At 42.9% G+C, this 23,189-nt stretch overlaps 1 protein-coding gene across 6 annotated transcripts in view; it reads right to left on the reverse strand.

Annotated features, from left to right (window-relative positions):
- Positions 1 to 23,189, reverse strand: part of Armc3 (armadillo repeat containing 3) — a 96,354-nt gene that overhangs the window by 39,201 nt on the left and 33,964 nt on the right. For all 6 annotated transcript variants that reach the window (XM_085835146.1, XM_085835147.1, XM_021156443.3 and 3 more), the window contains exons 7-9: positions 22,863 to 23,057; positions 17,472 to 17,655; positions 2,440 to 2,592 (exon numbers count right to left, since the gene is read on the reverse strand). In XM_085835146.1, coding sequence (XP_085691272.1) covers positions 2,440 to 2,592; positions 17,472 to 17,655; positions 22,863 to 23,057 — 532 coding nt within the window. The remainder of the gene's footprint in view (positions 1 to 2,439; positions 2,593 to 17,471; positions 17,656 to 22,862; positions 23,058 to 23,189) is intronic.

Genomic DNA, 23,189 nt, shown 5'->3' on the forward strand with positions numbered 1-23,189 from the left:
CATGGTCACCACACAGCCTGAGCATGGTCACCACACACACAGCCTGAGCATGGTCACTACACAGTCTGAGCAGGGCTACCACATACACAACCTGAGCATGGCCACTACACACACAGCCTGAGCATGGTCACCACACAGTCTGAGCATGGTCACCATACACACAGCCTGAGCATGGTCACTACACAGTCTGAGCAGGGCTACCACATACACAACCTGAGCATGGCCACTACACACACAGCCTGAGCATGGTCACCACACAGCCTGAGCATGGTCACCACACACACAGCCTGAGCATGGTCACCACACACACAGCCTGAGCATGGTCTCCACACACACAACCTGAGCATGGTCACCACACACACAGCCTGAGCATGGTCACCACACACACAGCCTGAGCATGGTCACCACACACACAGCCTGAGCATGGTCTCCACACACACAACCTGAGCATGGTCACCACACACACAGCCTGAGCATGGTCACCACACACACAGCCTGAGCATGGTCTCCACACACACAACCTGAGCATGGTCACCACACACACAGCCTGAGCATTGTCATCACACAGCCTGAGCATGGTCACCACACACACAGCCTGAGCATGGTCACCACACAGCCTGAGCATGGTCACCACACACACAGTCTGAGCATGGTCACCACACACATAGCCTGAGCATGGTCACCACACACACAGCCTGAGCATGGTCACCTCACAGTCTGAGCATGGTCACCATACACACAGCCTGAGCATGGTCACCACACACACAGCCTGAGCATGGTCACCACACACACAGCCTGAGCATGGTCACCACACACACAGCCTGAGCATGGTCACCACACACACAGCCTGAGCATGGTCACCACACAGTCTGAGCATGGTCACCACACAGTCTGAGCATGGTCACCACACAGTCTGAGCATGGTCACCACACACACAGCCTGAGCATGGTCACTACACACACAGCCTGAGCATGGTCACCACACACACAGCCTGAGCATGGTCACTACACAGTCTGAGCATGGTCACCACACACACAGCCTGAGCATGGTCACCACACACACAGCCTGAGCATGGTCACCACACAGCCTGAGCATGGTCACCACACACACAGCCTGAGCATGGTCACCACACACACAGCCTGAGCATGGTCACCACACAGCCTGAGCATGGTCACCACACACACAGCCTGAGCATGGTCACCACACAGTCTGAGCATGGTCACCACACGCACAGCCTGAGCATGGTCACCATACACACAGCCTGAGCATGGTCACTACACAGCCTGAGCATGGTCACCATACACACAGCCTGAGCATGGTCACCACACAGTCTGAGCATGGCCACCACACAGTCTGAGCATGGCCACCACACACACAGCCTGAGCATGGTCACTACACAGTCTGAGCAGGGCTACCACATACACAACCTGAGCATGGCCACAACACACACAGCCTGAGCATGGTCACCACACACACAGCCTGAGCATGGTCACTACACAGTCTGAGCATGGCCACCACACACACAGCCTGAGCATGGTCACTACACAGTCTGAGCAGGGCCACCACATACACAACCTGAGCATGGTCACCACACACACAGCCTGAGCATGGTCACCACACAGTCTGAGCATGGTCACTACACACACAGCCTGAGCATGGTCACCACACACACAGCCTGAGCATGGTCACCACACAGCCTGAGCATGGTCACCACACACACAGCCTGAGCATGGTCACCACACAGTCTGAGCATGGTCACTACACACACAGCCTGAGCATGGTCACCACACAGACAGCCTGAGCATGGCCACTACACACACAGCCTGAGCATGGTCACCACACAGCCTGAGCATGGTCACCACACACACAGCCTGAGCATGGTCACTACACAGTCTGAGCATGGTCACCACACAGTCTGAGCATGGTCACCACACACACAGCCTGAGCATGGTCACCACACAGTCTGAGCATGGTCACCACACACACAGCCTGAGCATGGTCACCACACACACAGTCTGAGCATGGTCACCACACACACAGCCTGAGCATGGTCACCACACAGTCTGAGCATGGTCACCACACACACAGCCTGAGCATGGTCACCACACACACAGTCTGAGCATGGTCACCACACACACAGTCTGAGCATGGTCACCACACACACAGCCTGAGCATGGTCACCACACACACAGCCTGAGCATGGTCACCACACACACAGCCTGAGCATGGTCACCACACAGCCTGAGCATGGTCACCACACACACAGCCTGAGCATGGTCACTACACAGTCTGAGCATGGTCACCACACACACAGCCTGAGCATGGTCACTACACAGTCTGAGCATGGTCACCACACACACAGCCTGAGAACAGCATTCACACAGCCTCGGCGCAGCAACCCAGAAGCCTTCAAAAACTGGCGGTCTCTGGCTTGCTTACCCTGGGTGTTGAAAAATTCTTTGCAGCTCAAGTTCTCACACATGGCTGAAATAGCCTGGGAAGCAGCAATCTTGGTTCCATCGCTGTCAGATCCCAGGAGAGTCACCAGGCATTTTTCAACCTCTTGTTCGTGAAAAACTTTTCTATTTTCAGCTTTCATAAACAGAAATTAAAAATAAATCAGAGTTTGCCTGGCCAAAGTGTACTTACTACCTGACAGAAATACAAGCCATTTGCTAACTTTAATGTCTAAATCTAAACTAAGCAAAATGTGTACCTAGTTCACCTTCAGACCACAGCCAAGACACAAAAGGGATGGTGGGTGTCAAATGTATTCGTCGTTCCCCCTTCTGCCGTGCATTAGATGTGGTAGGGAGCCTTGTGTGGTGAGATGCACAGACACTCAGATGTCATAAACACTTAAGATGTGCTCAAGCTGGCTCGGCTCTCTGTGTTCACGGGGCTCTCTCCTCACTAAGCATAAAAGCACAAGTACCTTCTATTACTTGAACTATAAAACACAATACTAAGGCGTGCCTACCATGTTCCAGTTGGAGAACTGGAAACTTAAGACTTCCAGAGAACAGCAGAAAGGAGTAGGAGGGAGAAATGAGGGCTGAAGTCCAGTCCAACTCTTCAAGCTTCCATTAAAACCTTCAAGTGTCTTTCCCCCAAATGATTGTACGTGCTCACGCAGCATAGACTAGAGATGTCACGTTAGTTACCACAGTCACAATATAAGACCACATTAGAATAATTTTGCTTTCTGAAAACACTTACCAATCTAAGTCCACATCATGGTATTTGCTCTGTTATAAAATATTAAATTTCAAACCAACTTTGTGTGTGTGTGTGTGTGTGTGTGTGTGTGTGTGTGTGATGCTGAAGGCAGAACCTCAGGACCCTGGATAGACTAAGCAAGCATTTAAACATTTTTCTCTTGTCCTAGGTTTTTCTAGGTTGTTTGTTTGTTTTTAATAAATGCCAATTTCATAGTATACTGAAGGAAATATCTGTGTCAAAGCAGAACATTCAATTAGAGTATTAAGATTATTTTTGCATTTCGTTAATTTAAAATTTTTCATTCTATTTCATTCTAAATCTTCTACTATTTAAGGAGTCTGAAAATCTCAGTGTTAAGAACTGGGGTTGTTGGCTCTGGAGGCTGCTGAGGGAAGAAACGGCTGAAAAATAATTCCTTTTCAAGTTACTTTTGGTTTCTTTAAAATTTTTGGCTGTGTATCTGAGTCTCTATTCATTATCGTTGTGAAATCTGACAGCATAATCTTGACAAAGTAAGGTTTCATGGCCAGTGAACAAGACTGACTTTGGGGTCTAAGGACATTAATATATAGGAAGGATCTTCGGCCTCCTAACACTGATAGCATTTTCTATTACAATCTGCATGTGGGACTAATTAATTACTTAGACATATTTTAATTAAATTATTTTTTCCCAAAAATGCTTTCAGAAACAAACACTAAGGGGGTCTCCACTGGTAAGTTAAGATCTTCTTTCTCCAGCAATGATCCCCAAAATTCTCTTCATAACAGCCATGTTCAGTCATGTTTGCAAAGACTTTCTGGCCTGGGCTCATCCATCTTCAGATGAGTCCCAAGAGATCTGGCTCAGAATGCGTGGAGCTAGGTAACCAATCAGGAGCCTCTTCCTGGGAGCCTTATGACTCCTGTGCTTGGACAGGCTTCAGCTGGTCAGAATGGGTGTTTCAAAAACAAACAAACAAAAAACAAAAAACAAAAAACAAAAGCTGCAGTTAATACATCACTTTGGCCTCTAAGATATTTTTAAATTCAGGAAGTCTTTATTAGTTTAAAAAAATGCTGGAGACTTTTCCAGAGGCACTGACGAAAGAAGGAGGAGGAAGAAGAGGAAGGAAGGAAGGAAGGAAGGAAGGAAGGAAGGAAGGAAGGAAGGAAGGAAGGAAGGAAGGAAGGAAGATTGGTGTAGTTGTATCATTAAGCTTTCCCTGATGTCTCTGAATCAAATCCTAAACAGATCACTCAGCATGGATTCTATCAGGAAAATCTGACAAGATACAGTAGCAATTAATGTGAAACGATCAATTTTTGAGCACATAATTGTTACATTAAAAAACAGTATATATGTAAAGACTGGAACGATTTAAAAAATAACTTAAGTAAATACTGAAGGCAATTAGATTTTTATAAAATAATTTAAATAAATACTGTGGGCAATTAGTTTCTCAGCCCTGCTGGGAATGTTCTCAAAATCCAGCTGTGTTCACCAAACCTCAAAAGTGCTGACTGATTGCAGTGTGGCTATAATAGATTTAAAAAATGAATTAACATATTAACCAAGTACTTTCACCGAACCACTATGCCAAGAAGTATTTATACCTTAATTATGTTGATAATAAAGACGGCTAGCTGGTTACTTTAATAGAGTAATGCCCTTTGAAAATAGTACCCAGTGTGCTAACATAAGGAAGGTAGAGGCTTCAGGGCTAAAAGCAAATGTTGAAATGCTAGTCCTTGCCTGTTCTCTGGACTGGCCATTGTCCCACCTTTGTCCCTGCTGAGTAGTTAACACCAACTCATAAAACTCTCAGCAACTAGGTCATTAACACCTCCCCACCCTCCAGTGATGCCAGGTCAAATTCCTGCTGACCCTGCTTCCCATGCAAGTCACAACTTCAAGAACCAATATCATTTGTTTACATGTCTCAGCTGTTTTTGACAGACAATGAAAACATACTCACTTGTCTAAAATATTATTGGGATGATGGAAAGGAAAGCTACATTAAAAATTATTGCTAATAGGAGCATTGTTCTTCTGATGGAATGGGGACTAATAATAGCTGTCCAAACTTATGGCACTTTCTAACTGGGGAAGAAAAATTAAACTTGTTTCTAATTGTTCACTTTCAACACAGAAATAATAGAAGACAACTTTGTTAATCCTTAAGTTAGGGGTTTCACTAGTATAACTAATATAATGAGGCATGTCTAGTGAATCTGGCAGATGGACATCAAGACTGTCTACAAATTGATAGGAAAAACAGGTCTGAACGTAGGAAGGGTATGGAAAGAGTGTTGTACAGTCAGACACACAAGGAGAGGTGATTTGAGATTGTGGCCAGGTAGATAAGAAAGGAGTGACCCAGCAGGGAGAAAGGGGCCACCTCTACCAGTGGCCCAGGAAGACTGGCCCAGCCCACTACTGCTCAGTTAAACAGTCTGTCAACAAATGTGGCCAAGCAGGAAGTCGTAAGCAGAATGACTTGTAAGAGCACGTGGCTCCCATCAGAAGTAGGTCCATGGTTAAGGATTTATTAAGATAGATGGATGGGTGAGTTTCTTTTTCTTTTTCTTTTTAAGAAAAACAAATTTAAGAGTTGAAACCAGAAAGAAAAATGTCAACAGAGCTGTACACAGGCATACCCCAATGAGTGGTGTTAGCATAGAGAGAAACTCCACCCACCTAGAAATGGGCATTCTGCTGGGCAGGAAGTTGATTCTCATCCCATTGCTTACCTAGTGTCCCACAATAGCAGTGTCAGATTATTTGACACAGGTTTTCTAAATTTATCATAATAGCAATCTATAAAGGTCACACGCAGGAAACTAGAAATATGTATAAAGCAGAATGGGCTCTAATAGCTTAAAGCATGTTTGTAAAAAGGCTCATGGTTAGGAAGGTGGCTCAGGGGGTAAAGTGCTTGCCAGGCAAGCCTGACAACCTGAGTACATATGCCCAGAACACACATAAAGGCCAGATGCTATAACACAGGTCTCTGTAACCCAGCATGCCTCTTTGAGGTGATGGGCAGAGAAGATGAGAGAATCCTTAGAGGTTCACAGGACAGCTAGTCTGATAATGCAACCCCAAAGAGCAGGAGAAGCCTTTACTTAAACAAGGGAGAAGGCAAGCCCAATACCTGAAGCTGAGCTTTTACTGTCACAGGCTCTGTGATACACATGTGCTGTCACACATATGTGTACAAATATGCATACATACATGTGCATATGTACACAAATATGTACACATACATGTACATAGGCATGTGGGCACATACATACACATAGGTATATGGACATGCACATGTACACATGCACATAAGTATGCACACACAGATACACACAAAGGCACACATATATGTGTACACACACATGTGTGTGCACATACACACAATCTTATAGGTCCAGAAAGAAAAAAACAGCTATTTCATCGACACCTTGAAAAGCAATAGAAATAGACATTTTGATTTTCCCGCTGAGTTTAACCATTTGATCAACATGGATAGCAATAAGTCAAAATGATAACTCCCCAAATCCAAAGCAAGGACCAAAACAAGAAGCAATAAATACAAAATCATAGCCTAGCACAAATCTTGTATGTCAGAATGTAACTCAACAGAGACAGGGAAAGTTCCAATCTAAACAAAGGGTGTGTGACTCCACCAGATGAATAGCTAACACCGAGTGAGGTTGTCTCAACTTGGCCCTGCTCATCCTTGCTTTCCTCATTTGGACACTATCATCTGGGAGACAGAGATGGCTTCAGACAGCCCACAGTGTCTTTGAGAGTACATGCAGAAAAATGCCCGTAGAAATGCTGGCAAAGGAAGTCAAGACTCTCCTAAAGCTTGAGCTTGGGCACAGAAGTTGCATGTGCTGGGAAGCCATCAGAAGCAACAGCCAGAGATTCAGAAGTCATGAGAGGGTTAGAAACAGATTTAAGAATCCATAAGCAGAGAAGGAAGCGGTGCAGGCATTAGTCACAAGTGAGATTTCTCTGGAAGATTTTACAAAGATCAGTATTGAAATGATGGATGCATGTGAAGGGTTTGGGTTTGACAGTTGGGAAAAGAGCTGAACAAGAGACTATTCTAGAAATGGAGATGAAGACAAGTGTGAGAAGGAGGTGACAGCCGACAATGGGCACACCCTGAGTTAGAGTTCAACAAGAAGGGACATATTTGTCTAAAGGATTCACTGAACATGTTGACGTCAAATTCTGCACAGCTGTTTTGGAGTCAGTGGGTTTAGCGACAGAGAGACGCTGAAGGAAGTGAAGTTACTAAAAAACCAGCTGGTCTGTCAGAGCCGTTGACTAAGAAGAAAGGCAGGACCACAGGCAAAAGAGAGAGAGAGAAAAAAAACCTATTTCTGGTCAAAAATACTGCACTTCACGTGTTACCTTGACAAATGAGAAGTATTTCTTGTCCACACCCTTTGGCTTAAATACATTTAGCAGAATGGGAATAGATGGTGCCTCAGTTTGACAGGTAGTCTTTGTATGCATGCAGTACCCCAGACCTGCCTCACAGGTGAGATGTTACGTCTATACTGTACATAATTAGATCTGGAATACTTCTGTCAGCTCTACTTTAATACAGAGCTATTTGTTGTTTATAAATCAAGAAAAAATTGTACACATATGATTTTTTTACTCTAATATCCCTTAATTAAATTGCCAAAAATTAAAGTGCAATATTTTATTTTTAAGAAAAAATTTTAGATTTTTGATGTTTCTTGGATCACAAGAAATACACATCTGTATAGTATAACAAAATTAGCAAAAGATTAAAAAAACTACTGCACCTCTCAGTATGTGCCCCACTCCTATTAGCCCCCACCTGTCTATAAGTGGCACCAGATGACAGAACAGTGAGGGTGTGACATCTCAGTACAAGAACACCCCTGCTAATATCCAAATGTGGACCAAAGGCTTCCACCAACATATCAGCTGATGAGAAACACAGCCAAAGGGTCCGTGAGAGCCCCATCTGCTGGTTATACCCAGTCTGGGACAGAGCAGCCTGCGGACCACAGCTACACTGCAGCTCTACCATGGCATAACAAGAACAGAAGAAGGACAAAGACGCTTTAAAGACATTACATAGTAATAAGTATTCTGGGGGAAGTAAGACTAAATAAAGCCAAGGCAAGAACATAAAGTACAATGGAATAAAAGTTTGCTGCATGGCGAGGAGTGGGGGGTGGAACAAAAATACATTTGGGTAACTTTTAAAATTTACTATATTTTTTTCTAATTAAAAAAAAATATTTTTACCCTGCACTGGTGGTGAATGCCTTTAATCCCAGCACTCAAGAGTCAGAGGTATATGGAGCTCACGAGTTTGAGGTCAACCTGGTCTATAGCATCACTGCCAGCCAGGACTACAGAGAAGCCCTGCCTCAAAAGAGAGAGAGAGGCTAGAGAGTGTTCTAACTGCATGTAAATGCACCATTTGCCTGCCTGGTGCCTTTGGCAGCCAGAAGGCAACACTGGTTCTCTGGGAGTAGAATTACAGACTAATTTGAGCTACCATATGTGTGCTGCAAATTGACCCTGTGTCTTCTGCAAGAGCAGCAAGAGCTTTTGACTGCTGAGCTACATCTCTAGCCCCAGATACTTTGAATTTAATGAAAAGATTTTACCCAAATATGAAAAAATATATACAGAAAAGTAAAATTCAGCAGGGCTCAGACTGGGAAGCCACAAAAGCAAGATTCAACGAGTTAAGGAGAAACTTTCTCCAACACTTCCACACCCAGCTAAACTGTCAAACACATTCAAAGACAGCAAACACGCCCAGAGGTGAGGACTCACAAACATAGCACACCTGTTTGTGAGACAGCCTGGTGGGTCCCACATGATAGGAGAGAACTGGCTCTAACCAGTTGAACTCACATAGGACTACACATCTCCAATATACTGTAATAACAATTAAAAAAATAGCACTCAGTTTTCTGCAGAACAATTTTTAACTGAAAAATATAGCCTGATTAACTTGAGAAACAAATAAAAAACAAAATAGAATGTTAAGAAGGCCAGGATTAGCCCGGGAAATGATAGTATAGACTGAGAGACTTTATTTGTCTAGAAATTTAGATTAGAAATGAAAAATGTAGATAAAATAAAATGTCATAGTAAGGAGATACTTAAAAAAAAGAGAGGCTCATAACTATTTAATGACAAGACTCATATAACTAACTATACCTTCATATATATATATATATATATATATATATATATATATATGTATATATACATATATATATGTGTGTGTGTGTGTGTGTATACACACACATATGCATATTTACCTCTAGTTACATTGCTATAATTTTAACTCTAAAAAATTTAAACATCTACTCTCAAAACACATAGAAAAGCAAAGTATGGAAAACAAAGAAGTCATAATTAAATTCAAATACAGTAGTTGTATAAATAAATCTCACCTGTACCTTTGCATTGCCCTTGGCGGCTATCAGGGGCTGCAGCTTTTCAGCATCTCTCAGCCATAAGGCTGCTAATGGTTTCTGCTTCTTCCCTTAATCCAACTATATTATATCTAAACTGTCATACATTTACATAATGTTTGACTTTCCAAAATCATTTTTGGTAATATTTAATGATCTTACTATCAAATTAGAATTTAAAGTTGGAGTGCATAATTTAGAGATTTAATGAATGTGACTAGAAGTGAATGTAAGACAGTTTTAAGTAAATTAAAGTATTTAACATCGCAACAGATACCATGCGGCAAGAAGCACCTAACCTGGACTTCCTCTGTGATGAGCCAACTTGCTTTAACAGAACGTGGCAGTGTAAGCGCCCAGTCTGACGTCCTATGGGAAGTGCATCTGATTCCAGTCATGCTTACTTTCAGGACTGGCGCCTCTCATGCAGCAGGCATGCAATAAATTCTTCCTCATTCATAAACAGAGTAGCCTTTTTAGGGTTTGCAACTGTGTGTACCCATTGATTTCATTCTAGAAAACGCCATGCTAATCTCAAAGTAAAACTGACATTTTAAAAACTGGAAACCTGAGCCGGGCGTGGTGGCACTCGCCTTTAATCCTAGCACTCGGGAGGCAGAAGCAGGCGGATTTCTGAGTTCGAGGCCAGCCTGGTCGGTCTACAAAGTGAGTTCCAGGACAGCCAGAGCTATACAGAGAAACCCTGTCTCGGAAAAAAAAAAATCACAAAAACAAAACAAAACAAAAACCCTGGAAACAAAAACAATTAATTTTTAAAGACCCACCAAAAAAAAAACAAACAAACAAACAAACAAAAAACAACTTTGCAATTTAAGAGGAGAGATTTTGATCTCTTGTCCTGACTCAGAAAGGGGCCTGGGTCACTGTAATTTATTCTCTTAGGGTCAGATCCATGAGTCCATGTGGGTAAGAGATTGACTAAATGATTGTTTCCTAAGACAGAAATTTAAAATCACCCCAAATCAGACTATCTTCATACTATAGAAAGTGCCAGTGCCTTTTAAAAGATAATCTGCATACTACTAATTTGCACACTTTAAGGGAGGAGGGGTCTTTAGGACAAGAAAGTCCGAAAGCGGCAGGAGAATGAGCACAGGCTGGCCAGAGACATGACCCAGCAGGAGAATCTGAGCTGCAGGAAAGTCCTGGTTCCGGCAATGACACAGTGACAACCCAGAGGCAGAGTCAACACAGATTTAGTCATTAGATCCTAAAATTAAGACTGAGGAGACACGACTTGAAGCTGAAATGTAGCTATTTTAGAACTGACATAAGGAAGAACCAGAAAACATTAAAGGCTACAAAGAGCTCAAAGACTGTGTGCATGAATATAATGTATTATAAAGGGGAGAAAATGGATTCCAACAAATGGAGCTAGAAACACTGTCTATATGCATACAGAAGTGAGAAGTTGGAAACATCCTTAAATTAATTGCAAAAATTAGCTCAAGGCAGGCCAGCAGTCAGACGGTGAGAGCAGGACAGGAGTCCGACGGTAAGCGCTTACAGCATGAACCCCTTCAATAGGAAAAAGCCTTCATTTCAATGGATTTGGTGAAAACCACTTAACCATGAGGCTGAGAATAGATGAATGTGGCTGTATAAAAATGAAAGACACACATGCTTCAAAACCCACAATCAACAGTAAAAAGGCAACTGCAGGATGGGAGAAAGGACCAGCTAATCACTGACAAGGGGTTGGGACCCATGACACATGAAGAATCCCTACAACTCTATGCCACAGCAATGCTGGGCCTGAAACCCCACCCACTTGGGAGGCTGAGATAAAAAAAAAAAAAAAAAAAGATCACACGTTCAAGGCCTGATTCGTCTACAGGGTGAGTTCAAGTTCAGCCTGGGCACTTAGTGTGACCTTATTTCAAAACAGAAAGTAAAAAATGGGTCCCAGAAGAGAATTCATTCAGTAAAATTACTAAGCACAAAGACCTGAGTTTGATCCTCAGAACACATGTTAAAAATAAATCGAGCAGTGTTGACTCATGTCTGTAGCCCCAGCATTGGGAAGAGGGAGGCACAGAACGAGCTAGTCAGTCAGCCTAGGCTACTTGACAGGTTCCAGGCTGATGAGAGATCTTTCCTAACAACAACAACAACAACAACAACCAACAACTAAAGGTGCATAGTGCCTGAGGAAGGATACTGGAAGTTGTTCTATGGCTCCCACACACATGCATGTGTATGTGTTCACATACATAAAAGACTGAGACATTTCTCTGATAATGATTTACACGTGGTTAATAAACAGGTGAAGAAGTTTGGTAACATTGCTAATTACTAGGGAAATATAAAGAAAAGCAAGAATGAGATGTCATTGTGTGCCTAGTAGGACATTTACTATCACCAAACAAAGTAACAAATGTTGGCCAGCATGTGGAGAGACTGGAACCCTGAGCACTGTCCCTGGGGATAAAGAAACAGTGTCGCTGTTAGAGAGAAGAACACAGAAATTCCTTAAAATATTAAAGATAGAATTAGCATCTGAGTTAGAAAGTCTCCCTGATACGCACCACAAGAAGTGAGAGCAGAGAGTCCAAGACCTATGTGTTTATACTCACTCAATAGAGGCTGCGGTCACAGTCGCTAAGAGGGAAAAGGCAACTCAACTGTCCATCAGTGGCTGAATCGAAGATCAACATGTGGTGTCAACTAAAGTAGTGTCCAGCCGTAAGAACAAGGAAATCTTGACACACACTATTACATGAATGGGCGTTATGGGGGTAGCATGCTGGGTGCCACACAGTCACCAGGGGACAAATACAGTGTGATCCTAAGGGCACAAAGAGACCGAAGCAGCCAGATCTGTAAGGACAAAGTAGAAACAATGAGCAGAGTCACCTTCTGTGTCATTCTGGGTGATGCTCTGCAGATGGGAAGGGCCAGAGAATGTTGAACGTGTCTAATGCTGCTGAACTGTGTGCCTAGCAATGGCTGCAAGGGTGAAGTTTATACTGCTAATATTTTAATCAGAGTTTTACAGAGGGCACTCATTTCTCTTTCTTCAAATAAAACTCACACCTTTTCTAGGTTCCCATTTCTTGGTGTTGCATTGTAGTATTCTCAGTTGTAAAACATCAGACATTTGGCCTCATCCTGAGTACCACCTCCCACCCACCTCAGCCCATGTCACCATTCCACAAGGGCTAACAGAGCCTCTCTGCGGGCCAAGGCAGGCTGGGGCTTCTGCTTGTATAGCGCCTTGAGCTTACTGGATCAGTGCTATGGCACCAAGTATCGGTGTGTGTGTGTGTGTGCTCGAGTGCTTGAGCACTTGTGTGTGTGTGTGTGTGTGTATGTGTGTGTGTCTGTCTGTCTGTTGGCCTTCCTGCTTGCCTACCTACTCTCTATATAACCAACTTCACATCATGTTGAAATCATACACGAGACTTGTGTAAATGTGCATTTGTGGTATATGCATATGTGTGCCTACACATATTTATAGAAGCCAGAGGTCAACAGTGGATATCTTTCTCTATTGCTCCCTACATTGTTTTTGAGACTGTGTCTCTCACTGAGCATGGAGCTCACCAGTTGGCTAGACTGGCTGGCTAGCAAGTCTCATTATCTCTGTTTTCCTGTGTTGAGACTGCAGGTATATGTAACCGATGTTGGGGATCTAAACTCAGGCCCTCGTTCTTGTACAATAGCCATGTCACTCACAGATCCCTCACCAAGCCCTCAGACTTTTAATGATTTGATTTTATGCATACATATTTGTCAAAGTGGGAGGGTGGAATACGATCTTTGATGTATATTTTATTTTTAATTGGAATACAGTGATTATATAGTAATTATACATGGAGTCCCATGTGGTGTTTTAGTACATATATACATGTGTAGTAACTAGTCAGGTTAACTGAAATCCATCACCTCAAATATTTATCATTGAGTTTGGAACACTCAAAGTGTTCTCTGGAGACTGCTTTGGAATGATTATGTCAGTTATTCATTTATTGTCAAGCCTTTTATCCCGCTGTGCTGTAGAACATTACCGACCCCCCCCCTTACTCTTCTCTCCCAGACTTATCCCAGACTCTGGTAATGCTATTCCAGTCTCTACTCTTGTCACAGCTTCTACATGTGAGGAGACATGTTATTTGTATTTTTTTTCAGTTTACTTTCTGGACACATACCTGTGTGCATGTGCGTATTTGCAGGCATGCATGTGTCTGTCTTTGTGTCTGTGTGTGTATCTGTGTGTGTACATGCATCTGTGTGTCTGGGTATGTGTGAAAGCATACATAAATGTGTGTCTCTGTGTGACTACATACATGTGTGTGCCTCTGTGTGTGTGAGTACATGCATGTATGTGTGTGTGTGTGTGTGTGTGTGTGTGTGTGTGTGTGTAATGGCATGCATGCATGTGTGGGCCTCTGTATGTGTGTGTGTTTTGCTGGCTCTCATGCATGCTAAGTCAGCATTCTTCTCTCAGCTATACCCCCAAGTCCTTTCAGGTAAGCTTCGTACTTCACCTAGATCACCATAGCAACCTCCTCTTGGTCCTCTGTGTTAGGCAATACATGCTTCCAATCTTTTAACCTTATAGCAAGAGTGCTATTCTTTACAGAATGAAAAGTACAATGTCCCCTCTTCACTCTGTCTTCAGTGCCTCTTCCTTGATGCGAAATATTGTTGTTGTGTTTTATAAAAATAAAGAGAGAAGAAATATGTTCAGTGGCTGGGTAATCAGGTGTGAAGGAAGCAGGTGCCTCTGTGGGCCCATGCTGAGGCATTCCTTTCCACATCCCCCCACCCCCACCCCAGGGACCAGCCATATGGCCATGTAGTATAGAATAGAGTTTATTCAGGGCATGGGTAGGGGAGTTGAAGGAGTAGACACACACACACACACACACACACACACACGGGGGGTGGGTAAGTAGAAGAGTAATGGCTGGCCATGAGAATGGGGAGAGAGGGGTAAGGAGGAAGAGGACAGAGCAAGAGCAAGAGGACAGAGCGAGAGGGGAGAGGGGAGAGGGGAAGAGGGAGAGAGGGAGAGGGAGAGGGCAAGCAGCCCCTTTTATAGTGAGTCAGGCACACCTGGGGAGCGGAGCCTAGACTAAATGCCAACAATTATGGCTTATAATGATTCCCTACCACTTCTATAGCCTCAACCAACATGCTCAATGCTCTGTTGTATTCCATTCACCAGACATCCTACAAATGTCCAGATCTGGAACCTTATGTATCCCTTGAGCCTTCACATGTCTTTCCTTTCAGTGAGCATCCTGTCCAGACTTTCTCACCCAGGAAATTTCCACAGTTGATTCCACATCTGGTTTGTAAGTACTCATTGGAACCTAGCCCTTGTCTACCCGGAGTTTTCATGCAGTGGTCTTCTTCCCGAGTAGATCCTGTGTTTCCACAAGCATGGTTGACACATCTTTGTGAGTAGTCTCAGTTTATGGAAAGAAGATCACAAATGGATGGATGGACAGGTTTGTAGAGACTGCTGTTCCCTCACAGCCATGGATAATACTATCAAAACTTGTCCTAGCTAGTCCTCCAGGTGCTCTGCCTGGAGTCCCCACTCATTCTCCGTCACATGATTGATCATTGTCTAAGAGAAATGTGGGGCAAATGACTACCCCTGGTGTCCATTAACATACCAAAGCACATGCTGGCCTCCAGGCTCCCTGCATCACCAATACCTCTTACAGAGTCCTTGCTCTTCACTTAGATCACCATAGCAACCTCTTCTTGGTCCTCTGTGTTAGATGATACATGTTGATACATCCTGGCTCTTCTCACCCTGTCCTCTATCCTAAGCTTCTGGAGCCCATAGAATGCCCTTCCTCCAGGGTCTCACTCCTACATAGCCCTGCTACTTCAGCCACATGCTCTCTTGGAGCTCTCTCTCTCTCTCTCTCTCTCTCTCTCTGCCCCTCTTCCCCTCACCTGATCCCCCCTCCCCCCATCTCTTCTTTCATGGCCAAGACCACTTTGCTGGCTACATTCAGTATACTACTTTCTCTCCCTGCTAGATGTCTCTGGCTATACTCTCCCTCATACCTACAATAAAAACCTTCCTTTCAACTATATCTTGGAGTAAGTGTGTCTGTCCTCCCTCTCTGTATACAATCACCATGAAATGTATACAATCACTACACTAGCAGGAGCTGAACAAACTGGAAAGACTGGGTCATACCAAATCTCAGAGAGGGATATGTTAAGCAATGTGGGGTGTGACAGTGTTTTTGGTATCCTATTTTACCTCCTTAGGTGTAATCAGGTCTCAGTTCACCAAGAATAGTGGAAGAGAGAGAAAACAGAACTGGCCCAGTGTGATAACATCTAAGCTCCAATGGTTAGAACTGGGATAAGCCATTATTTACCTGTTAGGACTCAAGCAGCCCACATACATAGACATAAACTTGAGTTAAACTATAGAGGATTCCTGGTTGCCAGATAAAAGCCAGCATCCCTGAGAAACTTGTGAAACAGGTTTTCTTCCCCCTACCTCATGCCCTTGCCCCAACCAGGAGTCCTTTGCCCTGCCTCTGGCAGAAAGGACATGTGACTCCACTGACAATGTGTACCTGTGGTTTCACGCAAAGTCCATGCTGGTCTCCAGGCTCCTATGTTCCTACTCACAAGTTCTTACGCATCTCAAAGCCTCCATGCCAGCATGCCATCCTTCCTTCTCCCGCCAGCCAGCTGAGCTCACCACTCTCACATTCTCTCTTGCTATCTCCTTGTCTTACATCTCTGCTGTTCTCTCTTCTCTTGCCTCTCACAGATAGCCCTGGCCATGTCCGGTATATGCTTCTTTCTCTCTGCTCTGGACTCTTCCAGATGCCTTTGGGTGTTCTCTCTCTCTTATTCACAATAAAAATCTTTCCCATAAAGAGAGCCTATTTCGGCAGTTTCCTTATTGTACCCCTTTGCAAACATTTCCGATGTTAAATAATTCATAATTTTACAGCCTGTCTTTAGATTTGGTGTCGATAGTGTAAGTCATGAAGCCCCACTATGTTAACTCTACTCTACACAGAGATCTTCTCTTTGCTACATTAAAGTTGAATCTTTAGGAAATCCACTATGGGCTGAAAAAAATGTTCTCCACAACATATACACAGACATATATTCAGATGTGAGTACACATGTTTAGAATGTAAATCACAGAAGCCCTCAAAGCTGCCGTCACATTTCGAAGAGTAGTGACGGAAAGGGAGGAACCTAAGTCCCTGTCTTTTACTAATACCCCCCCCCCCACACACACACATATATTGAAGCTATCATTGCATCTTCAGTGATTGGGATGTAATTAATCACTCTTGTTTTACAGACTTGTAACAACACAGCTTGTCTCAGAAATGAAAACTTACTGTGCACACAGAACAAGCACACTGCTTTCTGATACGGCACTGCTGGCTTCCAGCTGACACTTGAGAGTCCTCAGATGCCATTCTGAGCGTAGTCTCTCAAAACCACTCTCTCAGAGACTCAAATACCACGTGCATTCTGTGCTATTCTGATTTGGGGAGAAATAAAAGCTTAAAGCTTAAATTCATAATGAACTGCTTTTCAAAAAACGGGATTATAATTAAGTGGTGTTAAGTTTGTAACACCCTACTCCTGACAAAGCAATCTGTATTTTAACTTATTGGCAGTGAGATGTTTGGGGCCTGCTTTTTATCTGAGATGTATCTTTACATCAGGGAGGTGCTCTAGTGTTTATAGATATAGATCAAGAATGCAAAGGGAAGATGTGTGCTGAGATTATGTTACGGGGATACATACGGTCATAAGCTGCTTTGGCAATAGCTTTGGCAGCGTTCTTCTGAATGTCAGGAATTGTGGAGTTCTCTGCAAATGACAGGACTTTTTTGAGGCTCCCTGTCTGCTGCATCAGCGCCATGGTGTCCATATCCTCCAGGCAGTTGGCTATCACTGAGAGTGCTTCTACATGAAGGTCATTCAATTCCTAGTCATCAAAAAACAGACACAGCTTGAAAACTGTCCTTTCAGTTGCTCCACAGGCTGCTGTGACAAAATACTTGACTAAGGCAACTTAGAGGGAAAAGGCTTTACTCCATATTACAGTTCCAAGGGGACACAGTCCATCATGGCCCGGAACATAAAAGGCAGGAGTGGTCAAGAGTCAGAGTGAGAACAGGAAATGGGGCAAGGCTATAAGCCCTCAAAGCTCACCCCCCCAGTGATGTATTTCCTCCCTTGAGATTCCACTCCTAAAGCTTCCATGACCTTGCAAAACAGCAGCACCATCTGGGGACCAAGTGTATAAACACATGAGCCTATGAGGGACATTTCACATCCAAACCACCACAGTTGTGCTAATGAATCAGATCATAGTGTGCTTAATTTTGTGCTGAGAGAGCCAGAGGGGAGGCAGAAGTCCTTATCGATGATGCATCCCACGCCACTTGCGTCATCTTTTCTCATTTCTCTTACTTTAAAATGTTTCATGGATAAAATAATGAAGAAAACAGCCAGTAATTACAGTGAATTGAAATTGCTTATATTATCTTCCATTAAATATAAATTCTTCAGGAAAAAGTATAAAGTTTTTAGGCAATACTCAGTAGGAAGCCAGGGCCTTGCCCATGCTAGGCCCACACTTTCTACCCCTGAGCTGTAACCTACAGTTCAGGAAGGTAGTTTTGGGATAGGACAGAAGCTGAAGGTAAATATGTTCTCTAAAGTCTTGAAAGTAATGGGGGGAAGCAATGGAGCGTGGCCTTCTTGGTGGAAGAGTCACATGGGTTCCCAAAGCAGTGTGAACCTATAGCCTTCCTTAAACTGAAAATGAGAGGTGTGGCAGAGATCATCCATACTGCATTCCAATCTCATTGCTTCTGGCCAAGGACTTGACTTTAGAAAAGTGCAGCAGGGGCCTGTGCTCACAGAGCATCCTGGTCCTACTATCTTTGCTACCACCTTCAAGCAAGGGACATGATAGAATTTTGGAATGGCCTTTGGAAGACTATTACATCAAAGACTATTAAATCACCTATAAGGTGGTCATACTTTGTGAGGCTGCAACGATGTCCTACACAAGGCTGAATATGCTTGGAATCAGTGCCTTGACATACAGTGCTATTTCTCCCTTAGCTAAGATTCACAGGTCCTAGAAACAAGGCATGGGTATTGGGTATTGGGGTGGCCCTTCTTGTCATCACTGTTAATGGCTCTCTGGAGAAACTTTTGATTCTTGTGCCTGTAACTTATGCTTTCCTGGCCCAGAGATCTTATTTCCACCAGGACATACAAGAAATGATTCTAATGAATTAGAAGTTAAGGCTGCCCCAGGACAGCTTGGGTTCTCCATGCCACAAATCAATAATCAAAGAAGACAGTTGCTATAGATGGGGAAGTTGGGTTGTCAATCAAAGGGAAGGAGGTCTAGAAAATACAATGTCTCTTAGTGTGTCTCTTGGTATTACCATATTTGTGATTAAAGCCACTGGAAAGAACAATTACCCAGTCTGTTCCAAATGTATAATGAGCAGCCAAGCATGGTGGCGTATGGTATAATCTCAGCAATTAGGAGGACGAAATAAATGATTAATGCAAGTTCCAGGCCAGCCGAGGCTACACAGTGAGACCCTCTCTTCCTCCCTCCCTCCCTCTCTCTCTCTCTCTCTCTCTCTCTCTCTCTCTCTCTCTCTCTCTCCCTCCCTCCCCCCCTCTTTCTCTCTCTCTCTCTCTCTCTCTCTCTCTCTCTCTCTCACACACACACACACACACACACACACACACACACCAAAACCAAATAGGCAAACAAACTTACAATGACTCAGTCCATTCTAGTCTTCATCAATGAAGATGAGTCATGATTTAAAAGCTCTCCCTGATCAGGAGATGCTCTTGCTGAGGGCAGAAGGAACCTGGACTAATAAAAGGAGGTAGTGATGGACATCAGTCAGACCCTGTCACTGCTTTTAGCTGCAAAAGCTGGAATTGCCCAGTGTTTCTTCTTCATTTACGTAGGATGCTTATGCACATGTCTGTATCCATGCATCTAAACATAAAACTCTGTTTTGTACTCTCTTGTCCTCTTGTCATACAACTCGAGATGGTTAGTTATAATTTAGTATTTCATTTTCATTATTTTTATATCATAGAATCTAAGGTTCTAAGGTTAAGAATAATAATAAATGTCACCTATTAACTTTGCACTCATTCTAGGGTAAGGTGTGCTAATGCCAGTGTGCAGGTAGCACAGGCAGGTAGATCTCTGTGAATTAGAGGCCAGGTTGGTGAACGTAGTTAGCTAGTCGGGCTAGTCAGCATTAAAAGAGAGATTCTGTCTTTATTCAGAAGACAGAAGTGAGGAATAGGGGAGGGGGGCAAATCAAAATAGTAGCCCAGAAAAATTGAAAACAAATAATTAATTCAGTGCCTAACTAAAACCAAGTCAACAAATCAGAGGACTGGTAAAATATTCCTATTGAAATCATGCTATAACCCACAGACATGGAAGAGCTCTCCATCAAAGTGTTCCTTAGTGCTGTTTTGCACTTCTTCCAAGAATATATTTGACACAAATTTTGATAATTTAATTCTTTGCAGTTCATGCATTAAGAATATACTGTAGTAGTCTAGGGAACTCACTCAGTCCTTGAAGTGCTTTTCAGGCAACCCCGTTGGCCTGAGCACACATGGGTGTGTGATCTCAGTGCTGGGGATGCTGAGACAGGAGGATGCCTGGGGCTTGCTGGCCTTCCAGTCTAGCTGAATTGGTCAGCTCCAGGTTCAATCAGACACACTATCTCAGGAAGTAAAGAGAAAGCAATTGAGGAAGACACCTGATTTTGATCACTGGCCTCCACAAACATGTGCCCACTGACACCATATGCAAACATACACACAAAACCAGTAAACATACATCCACACAGAAAGTATTGTAACTTGAGTTATGTTTATATTGCTTTATGAATGCTCATTACTAGATACAGAAACACAGTTTTTTAATGAATTGACTTATTCTGTGACCTTGAGAAATCGACTTAATAGTTCCAGTAGATTTTCCTGTTCTCTTTGGGCTTTCTGTCTTTCAGGTCTGCTTTCAAGTTTGTTAGGATTTTGTAGCCTTCTTTTGTGTTGGCCTCGCTACCCTGCTGAGGAGTTTCAGTGCATAGAAAACATAACGAACATCACTTTGAGCCTTGTGCTCCAGCCCTAGATAGGAAACTTTTATATTTCATTCTATGTATTTTAGTATAATTTAATTTCCAAATAAAATATCCATAGTAGACTGAAAATACTTCATATTTTTTCACTTTCTGTGTATAGTTGCACTTTCTGTGACTTCATACAGGTATTTAACCTGTCAGCCTCATTTTTTCACATCTGTTAAATGAGATTAATGATGCAATAATTGCATATGATATGTATAATATATCTGATATATACAATGATATAAACATGTGATAATTATATGATGTATGTTATGCAGAATAATACAAATATAAACAGATATATCTAATAAATAGATATGTTATATATATATCATGTTTAGTGATATAATTATTGTTATTTTATAGTTTGTCATACTTTGAAAGAGATGGGAAGGTAATAAAGTCACATACATATAATACCTGTGTCTACCACACAGAACAGATCTTTCTATGCTTTTTATTTTAATTCCAAGAAGACAGGAGATAGAACTGTGACACAATCATTTATTTTGTGGTTAATCCCTTTATACCTATGGTTCACTGAACAGAGTAACCTCTCTGATTTACATCTTTCATTTGAAATTATAGGACAAATTGATAGGACAAAATAATAGTACCATTAGATTCTATATAGTTCTAACAGTATATATAGCATATATATATATATAGTACAGTTATAGTTCTACCCCATAAATGTAAAGTCTCGACACAGAGCTGATGCACAAGGTAACAGGGTGTCATGGAATCAGACATAGATGTATATGGCAAGGGAATAGGCTTGTGTCAGAACAGCTTTTGAAATTGTGCTTTATTTTCTCAGCTTTGTATAATCTCGGAGGTCTCTAATGTTTTAGGAGAAAACCTGATGGATGGTGCGGGAAGCGGGTGCTGCATGGGCCAATATGTTTACTGCCTCATCCGAGCATGCGCAATGAAGCTGCATGCGTGGGCTGCCTGCCAGGCTGAACCGTTCCTCGTGATCCGGACCTGTCAGCCTATCAGTGACCGACCTGAGCTCGTGCCTGAAGCTTTTGTGTGTGTGTGTGTGTGTGTGTGTGTGTGTGTGTGTGTGTGTGTGTGTGTGTGTGAATTCTGATTGGATGAGGTGGGGTGGAGCTAGATGAGGTCAGTCAGCTCGAGTATAGGAGTATAGTTGTTTAGCCATTGCCCTAAGTAGAAGCTAGTTGTAGTAAGAGAAGCTGTTGTAAGTGAAGTTGTAAGAAAAGCTGCAAGAAAGAGTAGGGGAAGAAGCCTAAGGGAAGAGAGCTGTAGGGGGAAAAGCCACAAGTAAAAGAAGTTGCTGCGTGAACCCGCCTTGGTGTCCTTGTCGTTCCTGTTGCTGCCGGAGTGAGGACTGGGACAATTGGTTAATCTGAAGCTTAATGTTAATATTAATATTCAAGGAGCCTTTAACCTCCTAGACTGTCTCACTTTCTTTACTTTCTAAAAGGAGCTAAGTAGGTTGTTTAATATAGTGTATTGGAGTAGAAGCAGTGGATCTGAAATCTACACATCAACATCTGGATCTAGAATTAAGCCTGGGGATTCTTTCAGCATGGATCTGAGTCAAGTCTGTGCAGCTACATGGTCTGAAGCATCCTGCTAGACTGGTGTTTGTAACCAGGAGATGTAAGACACACAGAAACTCTTCAAGTGGGAGATACAGTCCTTGCAAACCCTTTGGGAACTGTCCAGCATCACCTCCGATGTTTCACAATGTATTTGGAAGGTAGATCACTCTGCTTGCCTCATTTCACAGAAAATCATGATGGGCAGAGAGATCAAAAGACTGATTCTAGGTGTTCCAGAAAAATCTTAGACCTTCAAAGCTAGAAGACTTTTTTCCTATCAGTTCTAGATGGTCTCTCTAACTAGGCCTTTAAACAGCCTAATAGACTTTACACAGCAATTAATGACTTGCTCCTGTAAACTCTGCTTATTAGAATTAAAACCATCCAGGCCTGAGGACATCTTGGAACGACATGAGTACCTTGGTCTCCAGGATCTTGGTGAGGTGGTCCAGCCCTTGATTTTCCTTCAGCATCGTCCGAGTCTCCTTATCGCACGTGATGACACTCAAGGTTTTGAGAGCCAGCAGCTGGATAATGGGGTACTCTGACCTCAAAAGTTCTAATATTGGAGGGATTGCATTTAGCTCTTGAAGTGTAGTCCGACACTGAAAATCCTGAGGTGGGATACAAGTGAGAACACGAGTCATATCATTTGTACAACAAAACACAATCTCCAGAATGGGGAGCATCTATTATTACATTATAACTTCTCCATCTTTGTTTCCAGATTCCAAAATAACTCACAG

Source organism: Mus caroli, unplaced genomic scaffold (genome assembly GCF_978045245.1).
Source record: "Mus caroli unplaced genomic scaffold, Mus_caroli_1 scaffold_2, whole genome shotgun sequence".
Lineage (NCBI taxonomy): Eukaryota > Metazoa > Chordata > Mammalia > Rodentia > Muridae > Mus > Mus caroli.